We start from the raw sequence: 24957 nt of genomic DNA, 5'->3' as shown, positions 1-24957 counted from the left end.
AACAGCTTCCCTTCCAACTCACTAGAAATGACTTGTCTCCGGAGACAGTGGTGGTGTTAATGACTCTTGAGGCAAGGTACAAGGTGGTTAAGAATAATTATTCTCTACTTGGGAAGCTGAGGCAGGAGAATTCTGAAGGTAAGGCCATCCTAGACTATATAGCAGCCTGGAAAACTTGGCAAAACCATTAAGAAAACAACAACAACAAAAATCACAAAAGGGCTGCAGATGTAGTCAGTGATATTATGCTTGTATAGTAACTACAAGGCAATCCCTGTTCAATCCCCAGATCATTCACATTTCCTCAGAAGAATGTATTCCAAAGCAGTGAAACTCAAGGCAGAAATCTTAAATTCATTAAAGGTAATGTGGTCAATTCTCATCTTAAAGAGTTCAATACTTAGGGGTAAGAGAGATGGCTCAGCAGTTAAGAGCACTGGCTGCTCTTCCAGAGGACCCAGGTTCAATTCCAGCACCCATATGGCAGCTCACAACTGTTTGTAACTTAAGTTCCAAGGGATCTGACACCTTCACACCAATGCACATAAAATAATTTAAAAAAGATACTTGAAGAAAATAACTGTGAGACAAAAGGAGAAATACATAATTCTAAATGTTACAAATATAAAATGAACTTCTCAACTGGCTTCAAATTTTTAACACTATGTTGCATCTGAAGGAGTTACAACACATAATTTCATCTTTTTTAGAGGATCAAGGAAGGACATTAGGTTTAAGAGGAGAAATTATATATATATATATATATATATAAAATATGTATAATGCTCATTGTAAGCTGTTACTTGGTTAAAGTCATTCTAGATCATTCTGTAAATATATTCCAATATGCTATCCGTTTGTGAAAGGTTTATTAAATTCATTAAATTGAAGATAATTTTAAATTTTAAAAATTTACTTCGATAACTGTCTATTAACAGGGATCCAAATAAAGCCAAAACAAAACAAAAAGGGGCTGACATCATCAAATTTTAGCAAGAACAAGCAACAGTCATAACTTTCACATTACCAATGGGAATATAAAATAATATCATCAATTTAGAGAAGCTGTTTAGCAATTATTTAAATACACATCTATCTACCCATATCATGGTAATTCTACAACGGACTTTCAATCCCAAATAAAGGGAGAATGACTTCAAATTCTATGAGGTCACAGAAATGCCCAGAGTCCAAGGTGAGGTCACTTTTCCAGAGCAGAGGCTTCCTGGGAAAGCTGGTAAGAGGCCAGGACTTGAATCCCAGCACTATTCTGTAGGTAGAACGACTCCTCACTGGGTTCCAAGAGCTACAAGTATGGAGGCCCAAGCTTTAGAAGACTATGGAAATAAGATGTAAGAAATAGGGGGGCAATACCTAGGAAGCACTTACTCATCAACTAGAATGGACTTGTGATGAGTCAAAATAAAAAAAATATAATAATAATAATAATAATAAATAAACATAGTTGGCAAAAAAAGCAAATTATCTAGAAAAGAGCTAAGGGACCAAGAGTATCAGAATAAATCTTAGGAAAATAACTGGGGCGTTTGATACAAGGACTATAATAATCAGGAGCTCTAAATTAGTCCACTAAAGGTAAACAAGGTAGGTAGTATGTGTAAACTTCCACACTGTAACTTACAGGTAGTTAAACTCTTCCTTTTTGCTTTATTTTTAAACAGGGTCTTACTATACAGCTCTAGCAAGCCTGCAGCTTGCTATATAGACCAGGTTATACTCGAACTCACAGAGATCTGCCTTCCCAGTGCTAGGATTAAAGGCGTGTGCCGCTGCACCTGGTGTATTTAATATTTAAACACTTCTAAGAACTAAAAATAAAATCACTTTAAGTCTTTTCCGGATACAGTGTTAAAGGTCTAGATTAAATTAGAGGTGAATTAAATTAAATTAAATTCACAATTAAAGGTGAATATTAACATGTAGAAAATCAAGTACATTATTCTCTTCCCCTGGGGAGTTGTAGAAAGAGACGAGGTCAAGGACTCTTGGCTGTAAACTCCACTTTCACTGTAAGAGCTGATGTTTGGCGAGGAAGACCGGGACGGGGAGTCCATGGTCAGCTCCAGCTTCATGGCAGAGTCGGGGCTGTCGATATCAGAGGTGCCGCCGCCGCCGCCGCCACCGCTGCCACTCAGCTTTGCCCTTTTCTTAGCTGCACTATTACGGAGGGACCTAAGAGAGCTCTGCATCTAAGAAAAAAGGAAAATAACTCATGAGACTGAACTCTTATATATATAAAAGAGGTATCCTTGGATTTTTGAACTCCATTAACTTTGCCAAGCTAGCCAATCCTCCATCTAGTACAAACAAAATGGATGGTGATACACGCACAGAATAAAAACTACATTGGTCGGGTAAATAAACAACCTACTAGGCTGTGAGTTGCTATGAAGACAATTCCCCCCTCTGACATTTTTGGCAAATGGCAAAATGACTGACTATACTGTATGGTTTCAATTAATACGGAATCAGTGGCTCTGAAAGTAGAAACCAGAGACTACAAGTGAGCGAAACTAATCAGCTCTATAGCTCCTCACCTTCTGGAGAGGCGACAGGAGCAAGCCATTTTATAGATTGTGAAATTTACATGAAGCCTGCACGGGCTACACTTCAAAGTAATGAGTTACAAGTGAGCTACACTGCCAGCCCCCAAACGGAATTATTTTTATATGTAAGAAAAACTGTTGTGGTATAAAAAGTACCACTTTTTCCTTATGCAGCAATTACATAACAGAATATTAAAGGAATTTTTAATGATTAAAAGTGATCTGAGTTCTCACCTCTTCTTGATCCAAATCTTTATCCCTGAAATTCAATTCTGAAAGATCAATTGTAAGACTATCTTTTTCACTTTTCCAAATATCATCAGGCTGTTTCTTTTTGTGTCCCACTGTGCTTAAGTCAGTTTTATCAGGCAAAAGGCTTAGTCCCCTTGGTATGGGAGGGACAGGCTTTGTCCCATTTAGGCCTCTCCGGGAAGAAGGTGATCTCACCAAGGCAGGTGTAAGTTGAACTGGAGTAGTTTTTTCTTGAGAATTTTCTCCTGTATGAAAAACATGTATTTTATTTTCTCTTATTTTCAGAGGAAGTAAGTTTGATTCATAAGTATTTAGAATATAGTATCTTTTATTTTTTATTTATTTATTTTTTTGGTTTTTCAAGACACGGTTTCACTGTGTAGCTCTGGAGCCTGTCCTGTATCTTGCTCTGTAGACCAGAACTCTGTGGCCTCAAACTCACAGAGATCCGCCTGCCTCTGCCTCCCGAGTGCTGGGATTAAAGGTGTGTGCCACCACCGCCCGGCTAGAATACAGTACCTTTAAATTAAATAGCACATTATCTGTTGTGAAATATTTGTACACTGTGTGAAGATGTATTGCTATAATAATATAAATATTGCTATCATAATAAAAAACTGAATGGCCAATAGCTAGGAAGGAGGTATAGGTGGGACTTCTGGGTAAAGACAGAACTCTGGGAAGAAGAAAGGTGGAGTCAGCAGCCAGACACCGAGAAGAAACAGGAAGTACAAGATGGAAGAAAGGTAACACCATGTGGCAGAACATAGATGAATATAAATGAGTTAATTTAAGTTATAAGATCTAATTGAGAGAAGCCTAAGCTAAAGGCCAAGCTTTCATAATTAATAAGTCTCTGTGTCATTATATATGGGCTGGTGGTCCCGAAGAGAAAGTATTACTAACAATTATCTTATATTAGAAACAGACTATTATGTAAAGTAAGATGAAATAAAAGCATTAGTGTTCCCTAATAAATATAGCAAAAATAAGCATATGAAATCCCTGCATATTACATAAAAATACTATATACTAAGCTACATTTTCAGTCATTATGACTAATATTTGTTAATGATAAAAGTCCAAACTAAGCCAGAAAGTCTATACTTTTTGTTTAATTTAATTATACTGGTATGTGTGAAGCAGTACTGGTCACTGGGGAGAACAAGCTGAACAGACAGACAGATAGACACACACACACACACACACACTGGGGAGAACAAGCTGAACAGACACACACACACACACACACACACACACACACACACACACACACTTTTGAGAGTCGGGGATCAAAATCAACACTTCATATATACTAAGAGCAAGAGCTCTACCACTGTGTTACACCCAAAGTTTTCAATACGATATTTGATCTTATAGGAAAAACAAAGAAATTACTAAAAGGATATGAAGGATCAGTGTGAGGAGAATGTTGTGATGTAATAGGCTGAGCATAAAAGCATTGAGCTTATGTTTATAAACTGAACTCTAGTTGTGTGGGTGTCTCAAAAGTGGAACATCTTATCTTAGAGGCTGAAGATAAGAAAGTATGTAGGATATAAGGAATGCCTTTAGTTAGAAACTGGATTTGTCTGAATGAACTTACATGCTAATATCACGATTTTGGAGTACCATATTATTAAGAGATAATATTTTAGTTAAAAACAAGATAATTTTTTTTACAATACTTTTACACAAATATAAAAAAACTCCTGAATGTCAAATACATGAATATGTATTGTGTAAAATGTGAATGATACTTTATATTTGTAATGGTAAAAACTTGCCAGGAGGCCCTTAAGCAACATGTACCTTTCTACTATAAAGCATCATTAATTTCCTAGTTCTGAAAAAAACATCTTAAAGTGACAATGTAAGTAAATGACCATTTCAAATAAAATTTAATTATTTATTTTGTCTATTAAATACACTGTTAAATATTTTCCTAAACATTTGTATGTCAGAAGAAAATATAATTCTCAGGATTTAAAATCTAACATTATGTATTAACTTCAAAGCATGAATTCAAACATAAACTTAAATAAAGCACACTAACTTTTACCATCGTTCCTACCTGTAGGGTCAGATGATTTCTGGTTGACAAGTTTTTTCTGTGGACTTGGTTTTGATAGTCCTTCAAAGCTTTTAAGAGGCCAAGAATTTGAGAAACTCATGGAATTATCTTGAGATTTCTTTGGAGATACAGAAAGAGGAGATGTGTGCTTTGGACTAGTTCGAGGAGATGAGAGAGGATAGGATGGAAGGATAAAGGGTCCTGGGCTCACATTTGAACCAGAGTATGAAGAAGTTCGCTCTGTTTGACTACCAAACGTTTGCTGTGTCTTATTGCCGAAATTTAGGCTAGCATATACTGTAACAAAACAAAGAGAGTACGTTATTTACATTTACACATTGTCTCAGAGTTTAAAATCTCTTCCCCTTTCACAGTCAGATTCCCCGGCATATAGCATTTATGTTTTTATATAGTGTCAGGCACAGAATTAATTTTGAGCACTAACACTTCATATCTTTGAATCCAAAGCTTTCTTATCCTACTGAAAATTTCTACCATATTTGTAAAGTTATTTTCTCCATGTAATTTTATAAAATTGTATTATGCAAGCATAAATAGGCATTTATCTCAAGTACATACATTAAAAGAATATTTTTAGTGAATCATTCTTCTCATTATAATTTTGGTGGACATATTTCTGTATCAACATATTTATTCTTTGAGCCTTTGTCTTTTTTTTTCCATACTTTATCTTCTCCCAACTTGTGTTTGATACCTTTTAAATAATGACTTTTTAAAAGTATGGCATTTAGTATTTACCACAGGGTCCTTCACATGTTAAGCAAACTCTCTACTACATAGCTGTGTTCCCACCTGTAATCTCCCAGTTCTGGTCCTCACCTGCTCTCCACCTTATTTTTGGACAAGGCTAACTAGTTTGACAGCAATAGTCAGCAGTCAAACAGAGCAATCCCCCTCTCTCTGCTTTGCCAACCCTGGCGTTGCAGGTGCACTGTCCTGGGTCTGGATTGACACGGGTGCTAGAAATTGTGATCAAAGGTCCCATGTTTGCAAGGCCAGTTCTTCACCACCGGAGCCATCTCTCCAGTCCCACGACTGTAGTGTAAATGTAAGCCTGTCTTACTTATGTTGGTACCAATTACTGGTACGTTGGACTCAATTCTACATCTTGTCTTTCTTTCACTTTTGTCCTGTCTTTTGCTTGGTTTGTTGTGAAGCTGCCTTCAAACTCACTACCTAGCCTACGCTGGCCTTGAACTTCCTAACTTCTAACTCCACCTTCCTGGAGCTGGAATTAAAGACATGCAAAAACAGGCACAGCTTTTGTTTGTTTGTTTGTTTAAAGTAATAGTTCTTGGGATGAAACCCAGAGTCTGTGTTCTAGGCAAGCAGTCTTCTAATAAGCTACCATCAGATTGATTTTCACAACTACTTGTGTATACAGTAGTATATACACTTGTATCTATCCTCTTACACCTCTACATTTTCCCCCTTTTTTTCAAACAGGTTCCTACACCCTGTAGCCCAGGCTGGCCCAGTCTTTATGTCATGGCAATTCTGCAATTTTCCTGCTTATGCTTGGATCACAAGCATAAGCCACAACATCCACTTTATATCCTCTTATCTGAAACAACCTGTCAAGAAGTTATGTTCCTAAAAAGACAATAAATTCTACTTAGCTTTAAAATTTAAATAACTGCATACACATGGTACTCATTTAATGTTATTTTCGATTCATGTTAGCCTTCATCAGAAGTTTATATACTTTAGTCATATTTAAATCAAAACTAAAAAGTCTAACATTTTAGAATAATAATTATGAAAAGTATTAGTATTAAATTGTAACAAGTTTTCATTATTACCATACAAAGTAACACGTGAGCCAGTGTCAGAAATCTTATATATTTATAAATACCTTTATCTTGGTGGCCATTGGCTGTTCCCAGGAACTGTAAGTCAGAACCCACACTGCCAGTTTTACCTATCTGTGACAGTCCAAGTTGCCCACATTTCCCAGGAAGATTTGTCTGATGAGTCACAGTATTACCTTTGAAGGGAGGCACAGGGGGAAACAAAGTGAAAGTAAATGTTATTTGATGAATATATATTTCATAAATGTTGGTGTCATTATATTCTGCCCCCCCTTTTTTTTAACTCTTATGACTAATCAGATTTTCTAATAACAAATGTTATCCTTTTCTTGCTTGCCTCACTTACAGGACACACACACACACACACACAGGAAAATAAGAGGAACTCTGCCTTGACACAACTCAATGAGCATTCAGGAGACAGAGGTAGAGACAGGAAGATCTCTGTGAGTTCAAGGCCAGCCTGGTCTACATACTGAGTTCTTCTGTATCCCCAGTGCGGGGGCTGATGGCATACACCACCATGCCTGGATGAATACATAGTTTCTATGACAATTACATAATTAAACATCTTTTCAATTTTTCTGGCAGAAGTTCTTAGATTACTTTTTTACTTCCCTTTTCTCACTCTTTGTAAGGAATCTACCAGCAAATCATGTCAACTTTACCTATGACATGTAATCAGAATCCATTCATTTCTCACTTCATTCACTGCTATGCTGGCTAAATTCTCTATAAACCTTAGCCAGGGTTATGATAAGGAACTCAAATGGTTCTTCCTCTTTCTCCCTTTGTCTTCCCTTCACCTGTTTTAAATATAATATCTAGAATGAGCTTGCAAGACATAAGGCAAGTACAGCCCTTTTTTTTTTTTTAGTTGTTTCTCTGTAGCTTTGGAGCCTGTCCTAGAGTAGCTCTGTAGACCAGGCTGGTCTTGAACTCACAGAGATCCGCCTGCCTCTGCCTCCTGAGTGCTGGGATTACAGGTATGCGCCGTCGCCGCCGCCGCCGCCTGGCATGTACAGCACTTCTTGAAAGTTCTCAGAGTAAAGGCTAGCTCATCCAGTCGCTAAGAGTCTCCCCACCGAGCCCCTCCATGATCTCGGTCATTTTCAGCTCTGCACTCCTTTCTTCTCATTCCTATCACACTAGTCTCTGCCACTTTTGTCCTCCACTCAACTTCTTAGTCACTCTGCCCTGAAACCACTTGCTCTTGTCTCCTCACATCTTCTGGTTTGCTTCAAATATCCCCTCCTGAATATGGCAGCCTTTAATCATATAGTTTAAAGTATTCCTCTTCCTCATCACCATCTAAACTTACAAGTCTTACATGGATTTAATATTTGCTCCCCTGCTCAACTAGAATTGAAGCTTTTCTGTTTGCTTTGTTTTTGAGACAGCCTTCACTATGTAGTCTGGCTGGCCTGAAACTCTGTAGACAAGGCCTGGAACTCACAGAGATCTGTGGGTCTCTCCTTCCCTAGTACTAGCATTAAAGGTATGTATCACCACATCCAACACAGAATACAATCTGCTTTGGCTTTGCTATGCCTTTCTTGAAAGCTACATGTCCAACACTAAGAAAAGTACCTGACATGTAGAGATGCTCAAGAAATATTAGAGGCTTATTAAGGGATTATGGCCCTACATTACTAATAGACTGCAATGAGAAGACCTATGATCTCATGACACAATCATGTCAAAGCGCCAGCTTTTTATCCAGTCTTCAATAAGCATTTATTAAACAAGACTTGCCTGTTGGATTATATATACTTTTTACAAGGCCTCAAATGGGTAATGAAGTTTAGAGAATCTTTAACTTAGCTCAACACACCTATTATCCCAAACAATTTACTTACCAGCACCACATGTAGGAATCGAGTCTGAGTTAAAATCCCGACTACTCTGAAATAAGTTTCTTGAGGACCTTTTTTTGCTAAAACATAAATCATCACTGACCGGCAGTCCTTGAGAGGACTTTAATGTTGGAGATGAGATGAGGTCACGAGCTGAAAACTGAGAAAAGAGTAAGTCAGCAAATTTTTGCTGAGCCTCATATTTTTATTAATGTTAAAAAAATAATTTAGATCCAAATGCAAAACTCAGATAAAAGAAAAATATTTTTGAGTATGCAATACACTCATTCAGCATGACACACTAATAATATTTTTCCTTCCAAGATAGAAACATCACTTTTCCTTTACTATATCTCAATTCTTTTCTTTACCTTTCTGCAATATATATCTGACAATTAGTGAGGAGACAAAATAATGATGATAAAGGATGAAATAAAAACACAAAGAAAAAAAGTCTGCTCAGCAGCATAAGCTCTACTCTATTCCATCTTTCAGGGTTAGTCAATAAACAACTGAAGATCACTGAATAAACAAACAGCCTGGTAAAGTTATTACTAATATTCTGCAGCCCAAATAGAACTACTCCAAATGAATAGGTGAAGTATGTAAGCACCAGGCTCCAGTTACAACCACTTAAGTAGGGGATAGGGGTGCATTCAGTGATAAAACAGGTGCTTACAAACATGTGAGAAGCCTGGCTAGCAACAAACAAAAAAGCCCAAGTCTGTCTGTCTGTCTGTCTGTCTGTCTGTCTGTCTCTCTCTCTCTCTCTCTCTCTCTCTCTCTCTCTCTCTCTCTCTCTCACACACACACACACACACACACACAGTAGGGAATGGTTGAATGGTTTCCAGGTACTTTCTTATGAACATCACATGGTCTATAAGTGATAAAAGTTGTGCACAATTCAGTACTACAATTTCTACAATTGTTCATATGATAGTAGTAAAAGGATCAAATAGAATTAAATAAGCCATTTACAGTGAACTTCTAATTGAATACTTTCAAAAAAGATGCATTAACAGATAAAACAGTAGGTAATCCAGTAAAGATTCCTTTACCTTATATTTGCTTTGTAATTAATTTCAGCTTTTTTTTTTTACCCACTCTCCCCTATTACCTTTCCAAACTCTAATAACTCTACTACATTCAGAGGTTTTTTTTTTTTTTTTTAGCTTCCACATTGGAGAGAACGTGCAGTTCTCTATTTCCATTAACATAATTTTTATGGTTTTTACAATCATTAAAAATAAAATTTTCGCCTTTGCGGTGGTGACGACCTCCCTACGAGAACATGCCTCTCACAAAGGATCTCCTTCATCCCTCTCCAGAAGAGGAAAAGAGGAAACACAAGAAAAAACACCTGGTGCAGAGCCCCAATTCCTACTTTATGGACGTGAAATGCCCAGGATGCTATAAGATCACCATGGTCTTTAGCCATGCACAAACAGTAGTCTTTTGTGTTGGCTGCTCCACTGTCCTCTGTCAGCTCACAGGCAGAAAAGCAAGGCTGACAGACAGATGCTCCTTCAGGAGGAAGCAGCACTGAAAAGCACCTGATTCAAGACGAGTGGGAACCATCCCAATAAACACATTTTGGATAAATAAATAAATAAATAAATAAATAAAAATAAAATTTTCATATTCAGAGAATTCTAGAATTTTAAAAAGATAACTACTTATCGGTGATAATCTAATATTTACACTGATAACTCTCAGACTGTTAATGATTTTGACAAGCTCTAATATCAAATTTGCTTGTTTTAGAGGGTTTGAGATAAGATCTCATAGCCCAGGCTGGGTTCAAATTCACTATGTAGTCATGAATAACATAAATTCCTGATTTTTTCTGCCTCTAACTCCCAAATGCTGACATTACAGGTATGAGCCATCAGACCCAATTTTTGAAGCACTGGAGACTGGACTCAAGAGTCTCATCATGCTGGGCAGGCACTCTACCAACTTAGCTATAAATACATTACGAAGCCTGTTGTTTATTGACTGATTGACTGATTGATTTATAGAGGCTGACCTCAAATTTGCCATTTAGCCCAGGCTGGCTTGTAATCCACAAGTCTGCTTCAACATGCCAAACAGTGATGATAGGCCTGTGCCACCACACCTGACAAAGAGAGTCTTTCCTATTCACAGAAGAATACAGTCAATACCCACTCCCCTTGACTCATATGGGTCCTGGAAATGAAACTCAGGTCATTAGGGTTGGTGGCAAGTGCCTCTACCCACTGAGTCATTTCGCTGGCTCTAGAATCTATGTTTGGAACAAGATCCCAAGGCAATTCATACACACATTAAAATTTGCTAACATTAAACTAAAACTCATCTTTTCCTTTTGACTTTAAAACACACACATACATACACACACATCTTGCTATAGAGAAGCAATAATAACAGTAGTAGATATAATCAAATAAGACATAACAAACATACACACCACATATGGATGCAGGGCCAGAATTGTCTGCATCTTTCATGCTTACTATCTACAGTACTAACCACAGAGAATATCTGCTGAATTTAGAGTTGACTCTCCACACTGTCTCTTATGTCAGGGCTTCCTATTCAAAGGTAAGCAGTAATAAACCCATCCTTCACTGTCATCAACAGTGGGAAGAGCACTGTGGTTAGTACTGTTTACTATAAAACCAACACCATGGGCGGGAGAAATGGCTCAGTGGGCAAAGAATCTTGCCGCCAAGCCTGATGACCTGAGTTTAACCCTCACGTGGAGGAAGCAGGAAACCAACTCCTACAAGTTGTCCTCTGACCACTACATGCTCACATGCTCACTGTGACACACTGCCACACATGCATAAACTAATAAATACAATATTTTTTATTTTATTATTATTATTATTTTTTTTTTTTTTTTGGTTTTTCGAGACAGGGTTTCTCTGTGTAGCTTTGCGCCTTTCCTGGAGCTCACTTGGTAGCCCAGGCTGGCCTCGAACTCACAGAGATCCGCCTGGCTCTGCCTCCCGAGTGCTGGGATTAAAGGCGTGCGCCACCACCGCCCGGCTTATTTTATTATTTTTAAGGCGCGTGCCACCACTGCCCGGCTTTATTTATTTATTTATTATGTATATAGTGTTCTGTCCACATGTGTCCCTGCAGGCCAGAAGAGGGCACCAGATCTCATTACAGATGGTTGTGAGCTACCATGTGGATGCTGGGAACTGAACTCGGGACCTCTAGAAGAGCAGCCAGTACTCTTAACCACTGAGCTATCTCTCCAGCCCCCAAATGTAATATTTTTTAAAGGAAACAAGATTAAAATGAAATAGTGTTTAAAAATCAAAACAAAAACAGTTCCTACCATCATATTGTCCTGCCATTACCAAGGAGAAAGACATCATGACTCATTTATGTTAATATCAGAAAGAATAGCAATGCTATTAAAAGGTAGTGCTTTAAAGAGCAGTCTATAAACTCCCACTTGTCTTGGAACATGATCAAAAAGACAGATGCTTGCTCAAGGCTAACAGCCTGTTTCCTCAGTATTCATTTCACACGCTTTTAACTCTACTCTCCTTCCTATGCTATATGAAAAGGCTCTTTTCCATGTCAAAATGACCTTTAAATATCTAAATTTTCTATTTTGATAAAATCATCAGTAACTACATAATGATGATGTCAAGTTAGACTATAACAAGAAAGTTATTATAAGTCTATATATCAAGGCACAAATATAATTCACTAAAAAACTAAAAACGAAAAAAGTAATTCACTGAATTCTTGAAATAAAAATAAAATTTTAAAGTCTAAATTCTGGAAAAAAGATCAGTTAAACAGACTATGACATTATATGTACTATTATTCATAGCGACTAAACTCCTACTATATTATTTGATGTTAAAAAAATGTTCATAGAGGTTGGGGATTTAGCTCAGTGGTAGAGCGCTTGCCTAGCAAGCACAAGGCCCTGGGTTCGGTCCTTAGCTCAAAAAAAAAAAAAAATGTTCATAATAAAGTACATGAAAGGTGGCACACTTTAGGGGTTGGAGGTATCTTAATGGTTAATGTACTTGCTGCTGTACCAGAGGACCTGGATTTGGTTCCCAGCACACATATGGCAGCTCATAACTATCTTTCAGTCCAGTTCCAGCACCCTCTGTTTACCTCTGCTGAGAAACCACACATGCACATACGTAGGTACAGGCAAAACATTCATACATATTTTTTAAACGAGGACACTTTCATTTATGGAAATAAGACCTGAACCTTTATATATAAATTAAAATGAGAACAAAATATTGCTGGGCACTGGTGGTGCACGCCTTTAATCCCAACACTTGGGAGGCAGAGCCAGGTGGATCTCTGTGTGTTCAAGGCCAGCCTGGGCTACAGAGCAAGTTCCAGGACAGTCAGAATTGTTTCACAGAGAAGTCAGAATTGTTTCACAGAGAAACCCTGTCTGGAAAAACAAACAAACAAACAACAACCCTAAAATATTGACTACATGTAAATCTCTTTCAATGGTAAAATTGTGAAAAAATTTTAATTTTTCTTTTTCTTCCTATTTTCCAAATTTTCTATGTGAATACATACAATTTTTATATAAGAATCTAGGAGCTGGGCAATGGTGGTGCACATCATGCAAAGGCAGGCAGCTCTCTGTGAGTTCAGCCAGCTTGGTCTACAGAGCGAGATCCAGGACAGTCAGGGCTGTTACAGAGAGGAACCCTATCTCGAAAAACAACAATAGCAACAACAACAAAAAAGGAATAAGAGATATTAAAGAAAGATAGAATTAAAAGTACGTCTGAAATATAAGGAGTAGAGTGCAATATGTAAAAACAAACCCTGCTCTTCAATTTTCATGTGCTTCCGACTGTGGTACACATAACAGTATGGCTCATTCCTTAAGTCTGTCTTGCCACTTTGCTCTAGAACCATGTTGTTTCTCTTTCAGCTTTGAGGTATATGTTTGCTTTATCTTATCAGTTTTATCTATCATTACTCCTTAAATGAGGTTCTATATAGCAAGATTTGATCTTTGTAGTGGTTTGAACGAGGCCCCGTTGGTGTGGGTCTTTGGGGGATGCTTAGGAGGTATGGCCTTGCTGGAAGAAGTATGTTTTTGTTTTTTTTTTTTTGGTTTTTCGAGACAGGGTTTCTCTGTGTAGCTTTGCGCCTTTTCCTGGAACTCACTTGGTAGCCCAGGCTGGCCTCGAACTCACAGAGATCCTCCTGCCTCTGCCTCTCGAGTGCTGGGATTAAAGGCGTGCGCCGCCACCACCGCCTGGCTAAGAAGTATTTTTTAAGGGGAAAGGTACGATTTCATTCCAGTTTGTGTTCTCTATTTTATGCTTTATTGTTAAAGATGTGGTCTTTCAGCGTTCTGCTCTGGCAGCCTGCCTCCGTGCCTCCCCTACCATTATGGACTCTCCTTCTGTAACTGTAAGCCTAAATACACTGTTGTCGTTGGTCCTGGTGTTTTATCACTGCAACAGAAAAGCACCTGACACAGTCTTAAGCACTCTGTTACTCTGTATGCCTCTCTTACAGAACCACCAGCTCTGTTTCAGTGACAGTCTCACCACATGACCTTCAGACCACAGTTCTAGCTCTTTTCCTGCTTCCTAGTAGTCTAGAACATAACTAGTATAGGCTGTCCTCCTTCACCAGAAGTCAATTTCCCAACATTACTGTCCTGCTTTTAGGCTATCTATGGCCATTCACAGGTCTAACATGCCTTTAGTCCATCCTGTTCAACTGTAGAGCTATTGCCATCCTTACTCCATTTTTATTTCAGCAATTTATCATTATATCCTTAAGAATATTTCTTGCGTTCATCCTTTGCTTGTTGATTCTTGACACTTGCTAATCTTCATTTAAACAAAACAAAACGAACAAATAAAACCCAGCTTATACTAAAGTACTTCAATGAGTATCTAAATGGTCTTTTAAAATTTTTAAATTAAATTATAATTACAATATTTTGGTCATGGTGTCTTATCACATCATTAATGATTGATTGGTATATTAAAAAGAGCTAAATAAACACTCATCAAATGACCACATTTAAAGAGCATTTATTAAGCACAAAAGTAGCTTTAATGACAACCAGGATACACACACACACACACACACACACACACACACACACACACACACACGTTACATTTATAATGAGTAATCATTAATGCATTAATGGCTTTTGGAAATTTTTTTTTTTTTTTTTTTTGGTTTTTTGAGACAGGGTTTCTCTGTGTAGCTTTGCGCCTTTCCTGGAACTCACTTGGTAGCCCAGGCTGGCCTCGAACTTACAGAGATCCACCTGGCTCTGCCTCCTGAGTGCTGGGATTAAAGGCGTGCACCACCACCGCCCAGCTGGCTTTTGGAAATTTATTCAAACTTTTACTTTCATGAATGCCTTGAGATTTACAACTTAAGCTAATTCTATTACAGATTAGAATAGAAACTGTATCTATTTTTTTTTTTTTAAGAGAAATATTTTCTAGGCAGCGGTGGCACACACTTTTAATCCCAGCACTCGGGAGGCAGAGCCAGATGATTCTCTGTGAGTTCCAGGCCAGCCTGGTCTACAGAGTGAGATCCAGGACAGGCACCAAAACTACACAGAGAAACCCCATCTTGAAAAAACCAAAAAAGAAATACAATAGGAACTAAGTTACTAAAGTAATGAAGTAATAGTGGTTGACTTTAAACTTTGTAAGTACATCATTAAAAGTGAAAATTGATACAGTGTCAAGGAGGGCTGAGGGTACAGACCAGAGTAGAACATTTGCCTACCATGTGTATGAGATGCTAAGTACAATCACCAGTACTACAAACAGACATCCAACAAAAGCATGTGTATACACACACACACACACACACACACACACACACAGAGAGAGAGAGAGAGAAAGAGAGAGAGAGAGAGAGAGAGAGAGAGAGAGAGAGAGAGACTGATTTATACCCCAGTGTGTAAGGAAATGAGAAATTCTAACACCATTCAAAACATGTAAGTTTTAGCAAACTTTTTTTTTTATATCCACCAGAGATGTTCACTACAAGTCAAATTGCAACATATAGATACCTACTCAGAACTACAAGTGACAGGCAGAACTTCTAAGCAGAAAGCTCTAAGGCAGACAGAGGTAGGACAGGGAAAGGAACTGTTAATTAACGAATTGCTAGAGACTCAGTGCTAACAACTGGGAAAGCTAAAGCTCTAGGGGCGGAGCGAGTCACAGGGGAGTCCCTCTCTTCTCCCAGTTTACCTCCAGGAACTATCATGACTTCACACTGAATGGTGAAGGGAAAAGTTTAATGTTTCTGGCAAGGAAAGAGAAAATGTGACCAATTATTTTGAAATATACAGAGCTTTTCTATGCTTGACAAGGCCTGCCCTGAGGAGATGCTTTTCCTTTCAAGCAAAGCCTGATCTGCTGACGTTCCACCAGAACCTAAGGGTCCAATTAAAGGGAAATGGTCAGTTACAGTTCCCCCTAGTCATCTTGTGCTACCCAAGTGGGCCGGAAGGCTGAAGGCATAAGTGAATCACAGAATCACAGGTATCATGGAATCCGAATTATAGGACTATGGAACCCTTCCCCCACATTTTAACACCTGTTTACCATTTACTTTTTCTCTAGTACACCACAGTCAACTCTCAACCAAAACTTACAAGGCATACTAAAAAACAAAAATAAAAATAAAAACCAAACTAAGCCAAACCAAACCTAGTAACAAAAACCACAGTTAGAAGAAAATGAACAAGCATTAGAACCAGCATCAAATATGGCAACAAGGCTGGAATAATTAGGCCATGATTAAAAAAAAAAAAAAACAACTAAAATATGTAAGAGGCTATACAGGAAAAAGCAGACAGAAATGCAAGAACATGTTAGTTTGGTAGCTGAAATTTGGTAATTGTGAGAAAGTGAAGAAAGTAAGATAAAAAGCCTCGAAAGAGTAAGTGGGAATGCCTTCAGTGTGTGCTTTAGTCTATACATGGTCTGTACAATAGGAACTTCTAAAATGAAAAAAACACTGTAAGAGGAAAAAAAGACTGAAAAAAGAACATACAGATTATGCAAAACTGTGGGAAACTATAAAAGGAGAAACATACATGTAAAAAAAGAGAGCAAAGTGGGAAAATATTGGAGGCAATAATGGCCAAGAATGTCCCCACATTATAGTCAGAAACCAAACCACAAGTCCAGAAAGCTCATAGAGCACCAGTGCAAATAAATGTCACAGAAACTATGTGTAAGCATTCCATTCTCCAGGTGCCGAAAATCAAAGACAAAGAACAATGCAGGAGGCAAAGAAGAGAAAAAACACTTGATTTACACAGACCAAAGGTAACAATCACACCTGACTCCTCAGAGAGTGAGGAAGTGAGAAGAACAGGAGTGAAATCAAGTACAAAGGAAAACCAAACCTAGAACTCTGAATCTTGGGAAGTGACCCACAGAAATGAAGGACAAAAAGACATCCACAGACAAACAGAAACTGAGGCAAATTTCCAGTAAGACCTTGCCTTGTTCTAATGCTTGTTCATTTTCTTCTGTTTCTTACAACAAATTAATAGTTCTTAATATAAAAAGAAAATCAAATAGGTCAAAGTCCTTTACACACAAACATACACACACACACACACACACACACAAAGAAAGATGGGAGAGATGGAGAGAGAGAAGTAGACACAGACACAGACACAGACACACACACACACACACACACAAGTGCACTAGAGAAACATTAAAGAGGTATAATAAAATTTCTCTTATTCTTTTTTTAAAATTTTTATTTTATGTGTGTGGGTGTTTTGCCTGCATGTGTATCTATTCACCATGTATGTGTCTGGTGTCCAGAGAGGCCAAAAGAGGGTTTTACAGATGGTTGTGAGCCAGCCACCATGTGGGTGTTGGGAATTGAACCCAGGTCTTCTGAAAGAGTGGCAAGTGCTTTTAAGCATTGACCCATATCTTCAGCTCCTATTTTTCTTGTTCTTGATTGCTCTAAGAACAACTCAAAACAATAGTATCAATGTTTCTATTTACCATGCCTGTAGATATGTAAATGCATACTGCAAACCCTAAGGCAACTACAAAATAGAAAAATAGAGGAGCAATTGATTTACTACGAAAAAGGAGAAAACAGAATCATAACAATTCTCAAGTTAAATCTACAAAAGACGATAGAAATAAAAAAGAGAAGCAATAAATACAACATATGATATACACTAATCCATCATATTAAGTATTAATGGTTTAATCTATACCAATTAAAACACAAGATGGACTATGGAGATGGCTCAGCAGTTAAGAACATTTATGTGCAAGCAGGAGGTCCTGAGTTTAAATCTCCAGAACACACATTTTTAAAAAAAGCAGAGCATGATGAAACATATACTGGTAACCCCAGTGCTGTCAGGGACAGAGAAAGGAGAATCTCTGAAGACGGCTGGCTGTCAGCCTAGCTCCAGGTTCATTGAGAGACTCTGTCTGAAGGGAATGAGGCAGAGTGATAGAGTAGGCTAACAGATACCTTCTGCATACATACACAGCATATAGCACAGATATATACCATACTCATACAAAAGAAAGACATTTGAAAAGTTGTCTGAGTAAAACAAAAAGCAATACCCAACCCTAAATATTTTCTACAAGAAAGCAACTTTAAATATACTAATGGACATACATTAAGTAAAAGGATAAAGATATATCATGCTAATATGAATGAAAAGAAAGCAGCCATGGGGCTGGAAAGATGGCTCAGCAGCTAAGGGCACTGACTGACTGGCTGCTCTTCCAGAGGACAGGGGTTAAATTCCCAACATCTACCTGGCAGCTCACTGTCTATAACTCCAGGCTCAGAGGATCCAACAACACCCTCTTCTGGCCCCCAGGAGCACTGTATGCATGTGATAGACACGCATAAAGGCAAAATACTCATACAAATAAAATTCAAAAACAAGGAAATCAGACATGACTGTACTAATTTTAGATAGAGTGAACTGTGTGGAATAATCCTTCTCTACACTGTGAATATGTATTACTCTCATTGGTTAATAAAAAGCTGACAGGCCAGTAGCCAGGCAGGAAGTATAGGTGAGACAGCCAGAAACAGAGGACTCTGGGAAGAAGGTGGGGTCAGAGGAAACACCAGCCAGCCAGCTGCTGAGCAAGCAGGACATGAAGAAAATTGAGGTAACAAGCCACGAGCCACACAGCAAAGCATAAATAGAAATGTGGGTTAATTTAAATGTAAGAGTTAGCTAGTAACAAGCCTGAGCTATTGGCTGAGCATTTATGAATAATATTAAGTCTCTGTGTGGTAATTTTGAAGCAGCTACCGGGATGAGGAGTGGGAGGTCAGGACAGGAAAGCTTCCAACTACAGTGACCTTCAGAGCAAAAAAATTATTAGCCAAAAAGGATAAAGGGATCAATACTCCAAGAAAATAAAATCATCTTTAATAACATAGTGTCAAGTTATGTGATGGAAATCCAAACAGAACTGCAAGAAGAAATAAATGAATCCACTATTATAGTCAGAGACTTGATCACCCCTGTATCAGAAATCAACAAATCCATATGGAGAAAAACAGAAAGGAAACTGAACTTAACATCATGAATGAACTGGATATAATTAACAGCTATAGATAATTTTATTTAGCAACAGACTAGGTATTATTCTCAAGCTCACATGGGACATTCATCAACATAAGACAATACTCTGAGGATAGCTAGAAGGTAAGGTACTTGATGCATAAGCAATGAGAAACAGAGTTCAGATCTCCTGATGGATCCAGTGTTTGGAACCCTAGTAAGAAGTGGGTGGGGCAGTGTGGTCAATTGTTTTTGCTCTTTTGGGGGGCCCACCACCCAGCTCCCAAATAAATCACACGGAGACTTATTCTTGATTATAAATGGCCAGTCTTAGCTTGGTTTGTGTCTAGCCAGCTTTCCTTAACTTTAAATTACCCTGTCTACCTTTTGCCTCTGGGCTTTTATCTTTCTCTATTCTTGTATACCTTTCTTTTTTTCTTGCTCCCTGGCTGGATGGGTGGCTGTGTGGCTGACCTCCTTCTCTGTTACTTCTTCCCTCTCCTCTTCCCAGATTTCTCCTATTAATTCTCTCTGCCTGCCAGCCCTGCCTATCCTTTCTCGTGCCTCACCACTGGCCAGTCAGCTCTTAATTAGACCATCAGGTGTTTTAGACAGGCACAGTAACACAGCTTCACAGAGTTAAACAAATGCAACATAAACAAAAGTAACACACCTTAAAATAATATTCCTTAACAGGGCAGAAACAGGATGATCACTGGGGCTTGCTTAAGAATCCTTGCGCTTCAGGTTCATTAAGAAACCCTACCTCAATACAGAAGGTAGATATCTATAGAGGAAGCCACTCAAGATCAACTCTGACCTCCACACACTCACACTTGAGGAAGCACACTTTTGTGCACATACACACAAACAGAAAGAGAGGACATGTTCAAGGCCAGGAAACACACTAAGAAATTTAAAAGAACATGACAAGACAGTATCTGTTCTCAAACTGCAAAGACATTAAGCTAGAAATCAACAACACAAACACAACACACACACACACACACACACACACACACACACAGCCCAGTAATTGGAAATTAAGTAATATACTTGTAAATTACACATAAGTCCAAGAAGACATTTTAAATGAAATTTAAACAAATTTCAAATTAGATAAAGATGGTTCTGGAATGGCAAAATTGTTTCCATTATTAAACAACCGAAGTTGTTGGGCCAGAAAGATGGCTCCTCAGGTAAGGGCACTGCAGCTACACCTGATGACCAGAGTTCAGTCCTACAACCCACATGGCTCGAGGAGAGAACCAACTCCCTCAGGTTACCCTGTGACTTCCTTACAGGTGCTATGACACAAATGCTCCCCACTTCCCTCCAATACATAAGTAAAATGTAAACAAGAAAAAGAACAAGTCAGACTGAAAGCAAGCAGAGGAAAAAAGTAATAAAAAAATTAGCATAGAAATCAATGAAAACGGGAAATAAAGAGGGACACTTTACAAAACCAAAGCTGGCTTTTTGAAAAGATCAGTAACACTGATAAGCTTTATTTAGGCTAAAAATAGAAGACACACTTTCTAATAGCAGAAATAAAAGAAAAGCACATATATCACATCAATATTAGGATGAAACAGATAATCTGACCAGGTCTACCTCTGAATTCACTGAATAAACAATCACCTTCTAGAACAGAAAGCACAATGCTCAGCTGTGTTCATTAATGGAATCTATTCAACACGAGCCGAAGAAATCATGTCAATTTTCTATAATCTTACTTAGAAGGCAGACACACAAGGCCTACTTCCTACATCATTTAAGAGGCTGGCACATATGCTGTATGACTGCAATTTCAGGAAACGCAGAACAAGACAAAAGTGTGGAAATACAGAATGTGTTTGCCAAGGGATGGAGCGGGGAGGAGGGATAAGCATTCACAGCACAGAGGAGGATGTGTGGCAGTTAGCTATTCTTATGTGACCACAATGGTGACTCTCATGCACACAGATAGACACTTGCCAAAACCCCACAGAAGGCAGGGGTGGAGCCTATTACAGGATGAACTTTTGGGTTCTTCTTACTGTGGTTTCACTGACTCGACCATCATCATGTGCTACCGATGGTGTGCTTGAAGTTCTGTAGCAGGCTATTTGAGTGTGTGGGCAGGAAATTCACAACCACTTGCACTTTTCACTTAGTGGGGCTATCATCCCAGATCTGCTCTAAAAACCAAACAGGAACAAGAATACACATACACACCTCTTTAAAGCTGCACATTTTCAAATGTGCATCTATTTAGTCCATGCCCTCATTCTAGATAACTTATAGTATATTTCTACAAGCATTTCTGAGTACATATTTACAAGTTGATTTCTATGGAAAATTTCAGTTTCACCACAGAAGCTTTCAGTGAAAATTAATCCAAACTGGCATTTAGAAATGCACTTATTTTCTGATTCCTGTTTTTATGGTTAGCACCATAACCTTTTATTTTTATTATTATTATTATTATTACTATTATTATTGTTACTTTATTTTGATATAGTGTGTTATGTAGCTTTGGTTGGCCTCCAACTCACTAATTAGCTAAAGATGCTTTCCAACACCTCAACCACCTGCCTCACCTTCCAAATGCTAGGATTACATGTATGTGCCACCATGCCCAGCGAGAACAGAATCTTAATATACCCACTAAACATCTTCGTCACAGAACAAGCAGTCTTAATAATAATCCTTACAGAAAATCAACTATGGCCAGTTAATGTTTACAATTACATGGCAATAATCATATAAACAGACTATATAAATCTGAAAACTATTTCCAAAACAACCTATACATTTTAGAATTGGAGGGCCAGAAAATTGGCTTAGTGACAGAGTACTGACCTAGCAAGTACAAACCCTGGATGGCTCAATCCTCAGTACAAAAATCAAACAAGTAAAAAAGATGGAACTGGAGATATAGCCTAACAGAGTGCTTACCTAGTACGTTAAGGCCCTAGATTCAATCCCAGCACCACAAGAAATAAATAGCTAAATACAAGCCTTTGGAATGAGAAGAAATTAGTGAGAAATTAGAATACTTAGAAGTCAGTTTCATCTGTGTCAGTATTACTACACAAAGTCTAAATGTGAAAATGCATTGTATATACTGTAAATCCCTCACTTTATTTTATGGTGGTGCAAAAGCAATATGTACTCATTATAAATGGTACTTTGAATTTTGATCCTTCTTTGCAATGCTGAGCAGTACTCAGCCCCAGGGTCATAAGCAGAAATAACCTCTTCTTTACAGTATATCAGGCTGTTAAGCTATGATGTTTGATAGGCCAGGTTTAATAAATGTGTTTTGACTTATGACATTTTCAAGTTATGGTGAGTTTACTGGGGTATAAATCCATCATAAGGAGCATCTGTATTTGCCCTGCCAAAAAATCAGTTTATTCAAAATTTTTGTTGGTTGTTAGGTTTTTCCTTTTATTTCATTATTGTGGTGCTGGAGGAGCCAATGCAGGTCAAGGAAACACTCTGCCACTGAGCTACATCACCAACCCTTTGAAAAGTCTGTAGCTGGAAGTTTTCCTGTGTCCTGCCTGGTCCCACAGTCGGGATGAATCTCCCACTCGTGTCCCCCAAGTAAGCACACAGGCTTATATTAATTATAACTGCTTGGCCATTAGCTCAGGCTTATTACTGACTAGCTCTTACACTTAAATTAACCCATAATTCTTAACTATGTCTAGCCATATTGCTTGGTATCTTTTCTGCCTTGTCATCTTTCTTCCTCTGTGTCTGGTTGGCAACTCCTGACTCAACCCTTCCTTGTCCCAGAATTCTCATCTGTTTACCCAGCCCATACTTCCTGCCTGGCTACTGGCCAATCAGTGTTTTATTTATCAACCAATCAGAGCAACACATATTCAACAGCACACAGAACAACATTCCACAGCAAAAGTCTTAATAAAGCTGTGTGATAATTCAAAATACAAAAGTAACTATGGAGCTGGACATAATGGCACACGTCTTTAATGCCAGAACTCAGGAGGTGGATCTTTGTGAGTTCAATGATAGCCTGGTCTATATAGTGAGTTCCAAGATAGCCAGAGCTACAAGGTGAGACTGTCTCAGGGGAAAAAAACAAAAACAAAAAGAACTACAAAGAAACTTGGAACTTTATCTACAATGATGTTGGAAGCTAGGCTTTTGTTACAAAAGAAAGGAGACCAAATATTGGAATAAAAGAAAACAGCAAAGAACCTGCACTGCCCAATTCAATTGGAATTACTCATAGGAACTTATTTGAAAAAAGATCTTCTTGGTTCTGTCCACTGCAAGGGATGATCTGCAACAGCAAAAATTAGCAATGAGTGAAAACAGAATTTGGTTTTAAAATATTACTCTACTATATTGCCAAGATTAGGATCCTATAGGAAATAAAACAAAACAAACAAACAAACAAACAAAAACCCAGCTGATCCCACTGTGAAACAAGAAAAATACCAGCTAAGTCTTACTATTGTAGCTTAAGGAAATACTCAAACACTAGTCATGCTCAAAGATCACAGAAGACAGCCATTGGTCAAACATGTAATTCAGTATCAAAAAACTTAATTTGATGGCTAACACTAAATGAACTAAATGTAGTTTTGGAGAGTTTTGTCCCATTATGCTTTGCTGGACATTTTTTTAAAAAACCTTACAGATGTTTTGCTTATATATTATATTTCTGATTTTCTGTTTTTATGGGATTTCTGTGTGTCTGAGTGTTTCTTGTGCTTTTTCTTCAGCTCTTTTTTTCTGTTTGTTTATTTTGTCCTATTCTGGATTGTCATTTGTTTTTTAGTTGCCTGTTCATCTTCTAATGCAAGAAAGACTGGAGATTTGGATGGGTGGGAAGGTGAGGAGGATCTAGGAGGAGTTGGAGGAGAAACTATGATCAGAATATATTACATGAAAAGATGTATTTTCAGGAAAATTTTGAATTATAAATAAATTTAAAAAAAAAAAACCCAACAGTTTGGGATTGGAAAGAATGTTTAGCAGTTCAGGGCTCTTGCTGTTCTTACAGGGGACAGAATTTGGTCCCCAGCACCTACACAGGGCCAGTCACAGAATTCTACAATTCCTCTAGCTCTACCAAATCTGACACCCTCTCTGGCTTCCACAGGTTTGTACACACATGTATACACACACACACACACACACACACACACACACACACACACACACACACACAAAGCATACTCACACAGACACATAAACAAATAAATCTTTAAAAAAACAAAGCCAGGCAGTGGTGGCACATGCCTTTGATCCCAACACTTGGGAGGCAGAGGCAGGCGGATCTTTGTGAGTTCCAGGCCAGCCTGGTCTACAAAAGGAGTTCCAGGGCAGCTAGGACTGTTACACAGAGAAACCCTGTCTTGGGGAAAAACAAAAAACAAACAAACAAAAAAACCCAAACCAACTTGATTTTAAGGAGCAAAAATTAAAGACAAATATAATTACATATAGAAAAGAATTTTAAGCAACAAATATATACAAAATGCTTTTTGCCTCTAGTTATACTCTTTGTAGCCACCAATATAATAACTGATACAAGTAAAAATACTCACCTGATGTCAAAAACAATGAGTAAAACATTGTTGAGGTATTTGTAGGGTCTCAATGCAACATCTATAGTAAAGAATCTTTATAATGTATCTTGTCAGTGGTGTTACTCAAGGTAGGACAAGCACAATGTGCTGTATCCATTACTTAGGTAATATATGCTAAGAATTTTTATCTTCCGTCTAATCATACAGAAACAATCAGATAAATTCACAATTAACTC

At 38.0% G+C, this 24957-nt stretch overlaps 2 protein-coding genes across 4 annotated transcripts in view; one reads left to right on the top strand and one right to left on the bottom strand.

Moving 5' to 3' along the window:
• The window catches only part of Togaram1 (TOG array regulator of axonemal microtubules 1), a 66225-nt gene that overhangs the window by 38115 nt on the left and 3153 nt on the right, over window positions 1-24957 (bottom strand). For all 3 annotated transcript variants that reach the window (XM_037210566.1, XM_028858997.1, XM_028859006.2), the window contains exons 2-6: window positions 8585-8741; window positions 6770-6901; window positions 4894-5190; window positions 2802-3064; window positions 1957-2210 (exon numbers count right to left, since the gene is read on the bottom strand). In XM_037210566.1, the coding sequence (XP_037066461.1) occupies window positions 1957-2210; window positions 2802-3064; window positions 4894-5190; window positions 6770-6901; window positions 8585-8741 (1103 nt within the window). The remainder of the gene's footprint in view (window positions 1-1956; window positions 2211-2801; window positions 3065-4893; window positions 5191-6769; window positions 6902-8584; window positions 8742-24957) is intronic.
• Window positions 9751-10180, top strand: LOC114684430 (40S ribosomal protein S27-like). Its single transcript, XM_028859017.2, has one exon. The coding sequence runs from the start codon at window positions 9876-9878 to the stop codon at window positions 10128-10130; it is 255 nt and encodes an 84-aa protein (XP_028714850.1). The 5' UTR covers window positions 9751-9875; the 3' UTR covers window positions 10131-10180.

This window comes from Peromyscus leucopus, chromosome 14 (genome assembly GCF_004664715.2).
Source record: "Peromyscus leucopus breed LL Stock chromosome 14, UCI_PerLeu_2.1, whole genome shotgun sequence".
Taxonomy (NCBI): Eukaryota; Metazoa; Chordata; class Mammalia; order Rodentia; family Cricetidae; genus Peromyscus; species Peromyscus leucopus.
The sequence above is the reverse complement of the archived record's forward strand: the minus strand, read 5'-3'. Positions and strand labels throughout refer to the sequence as shown.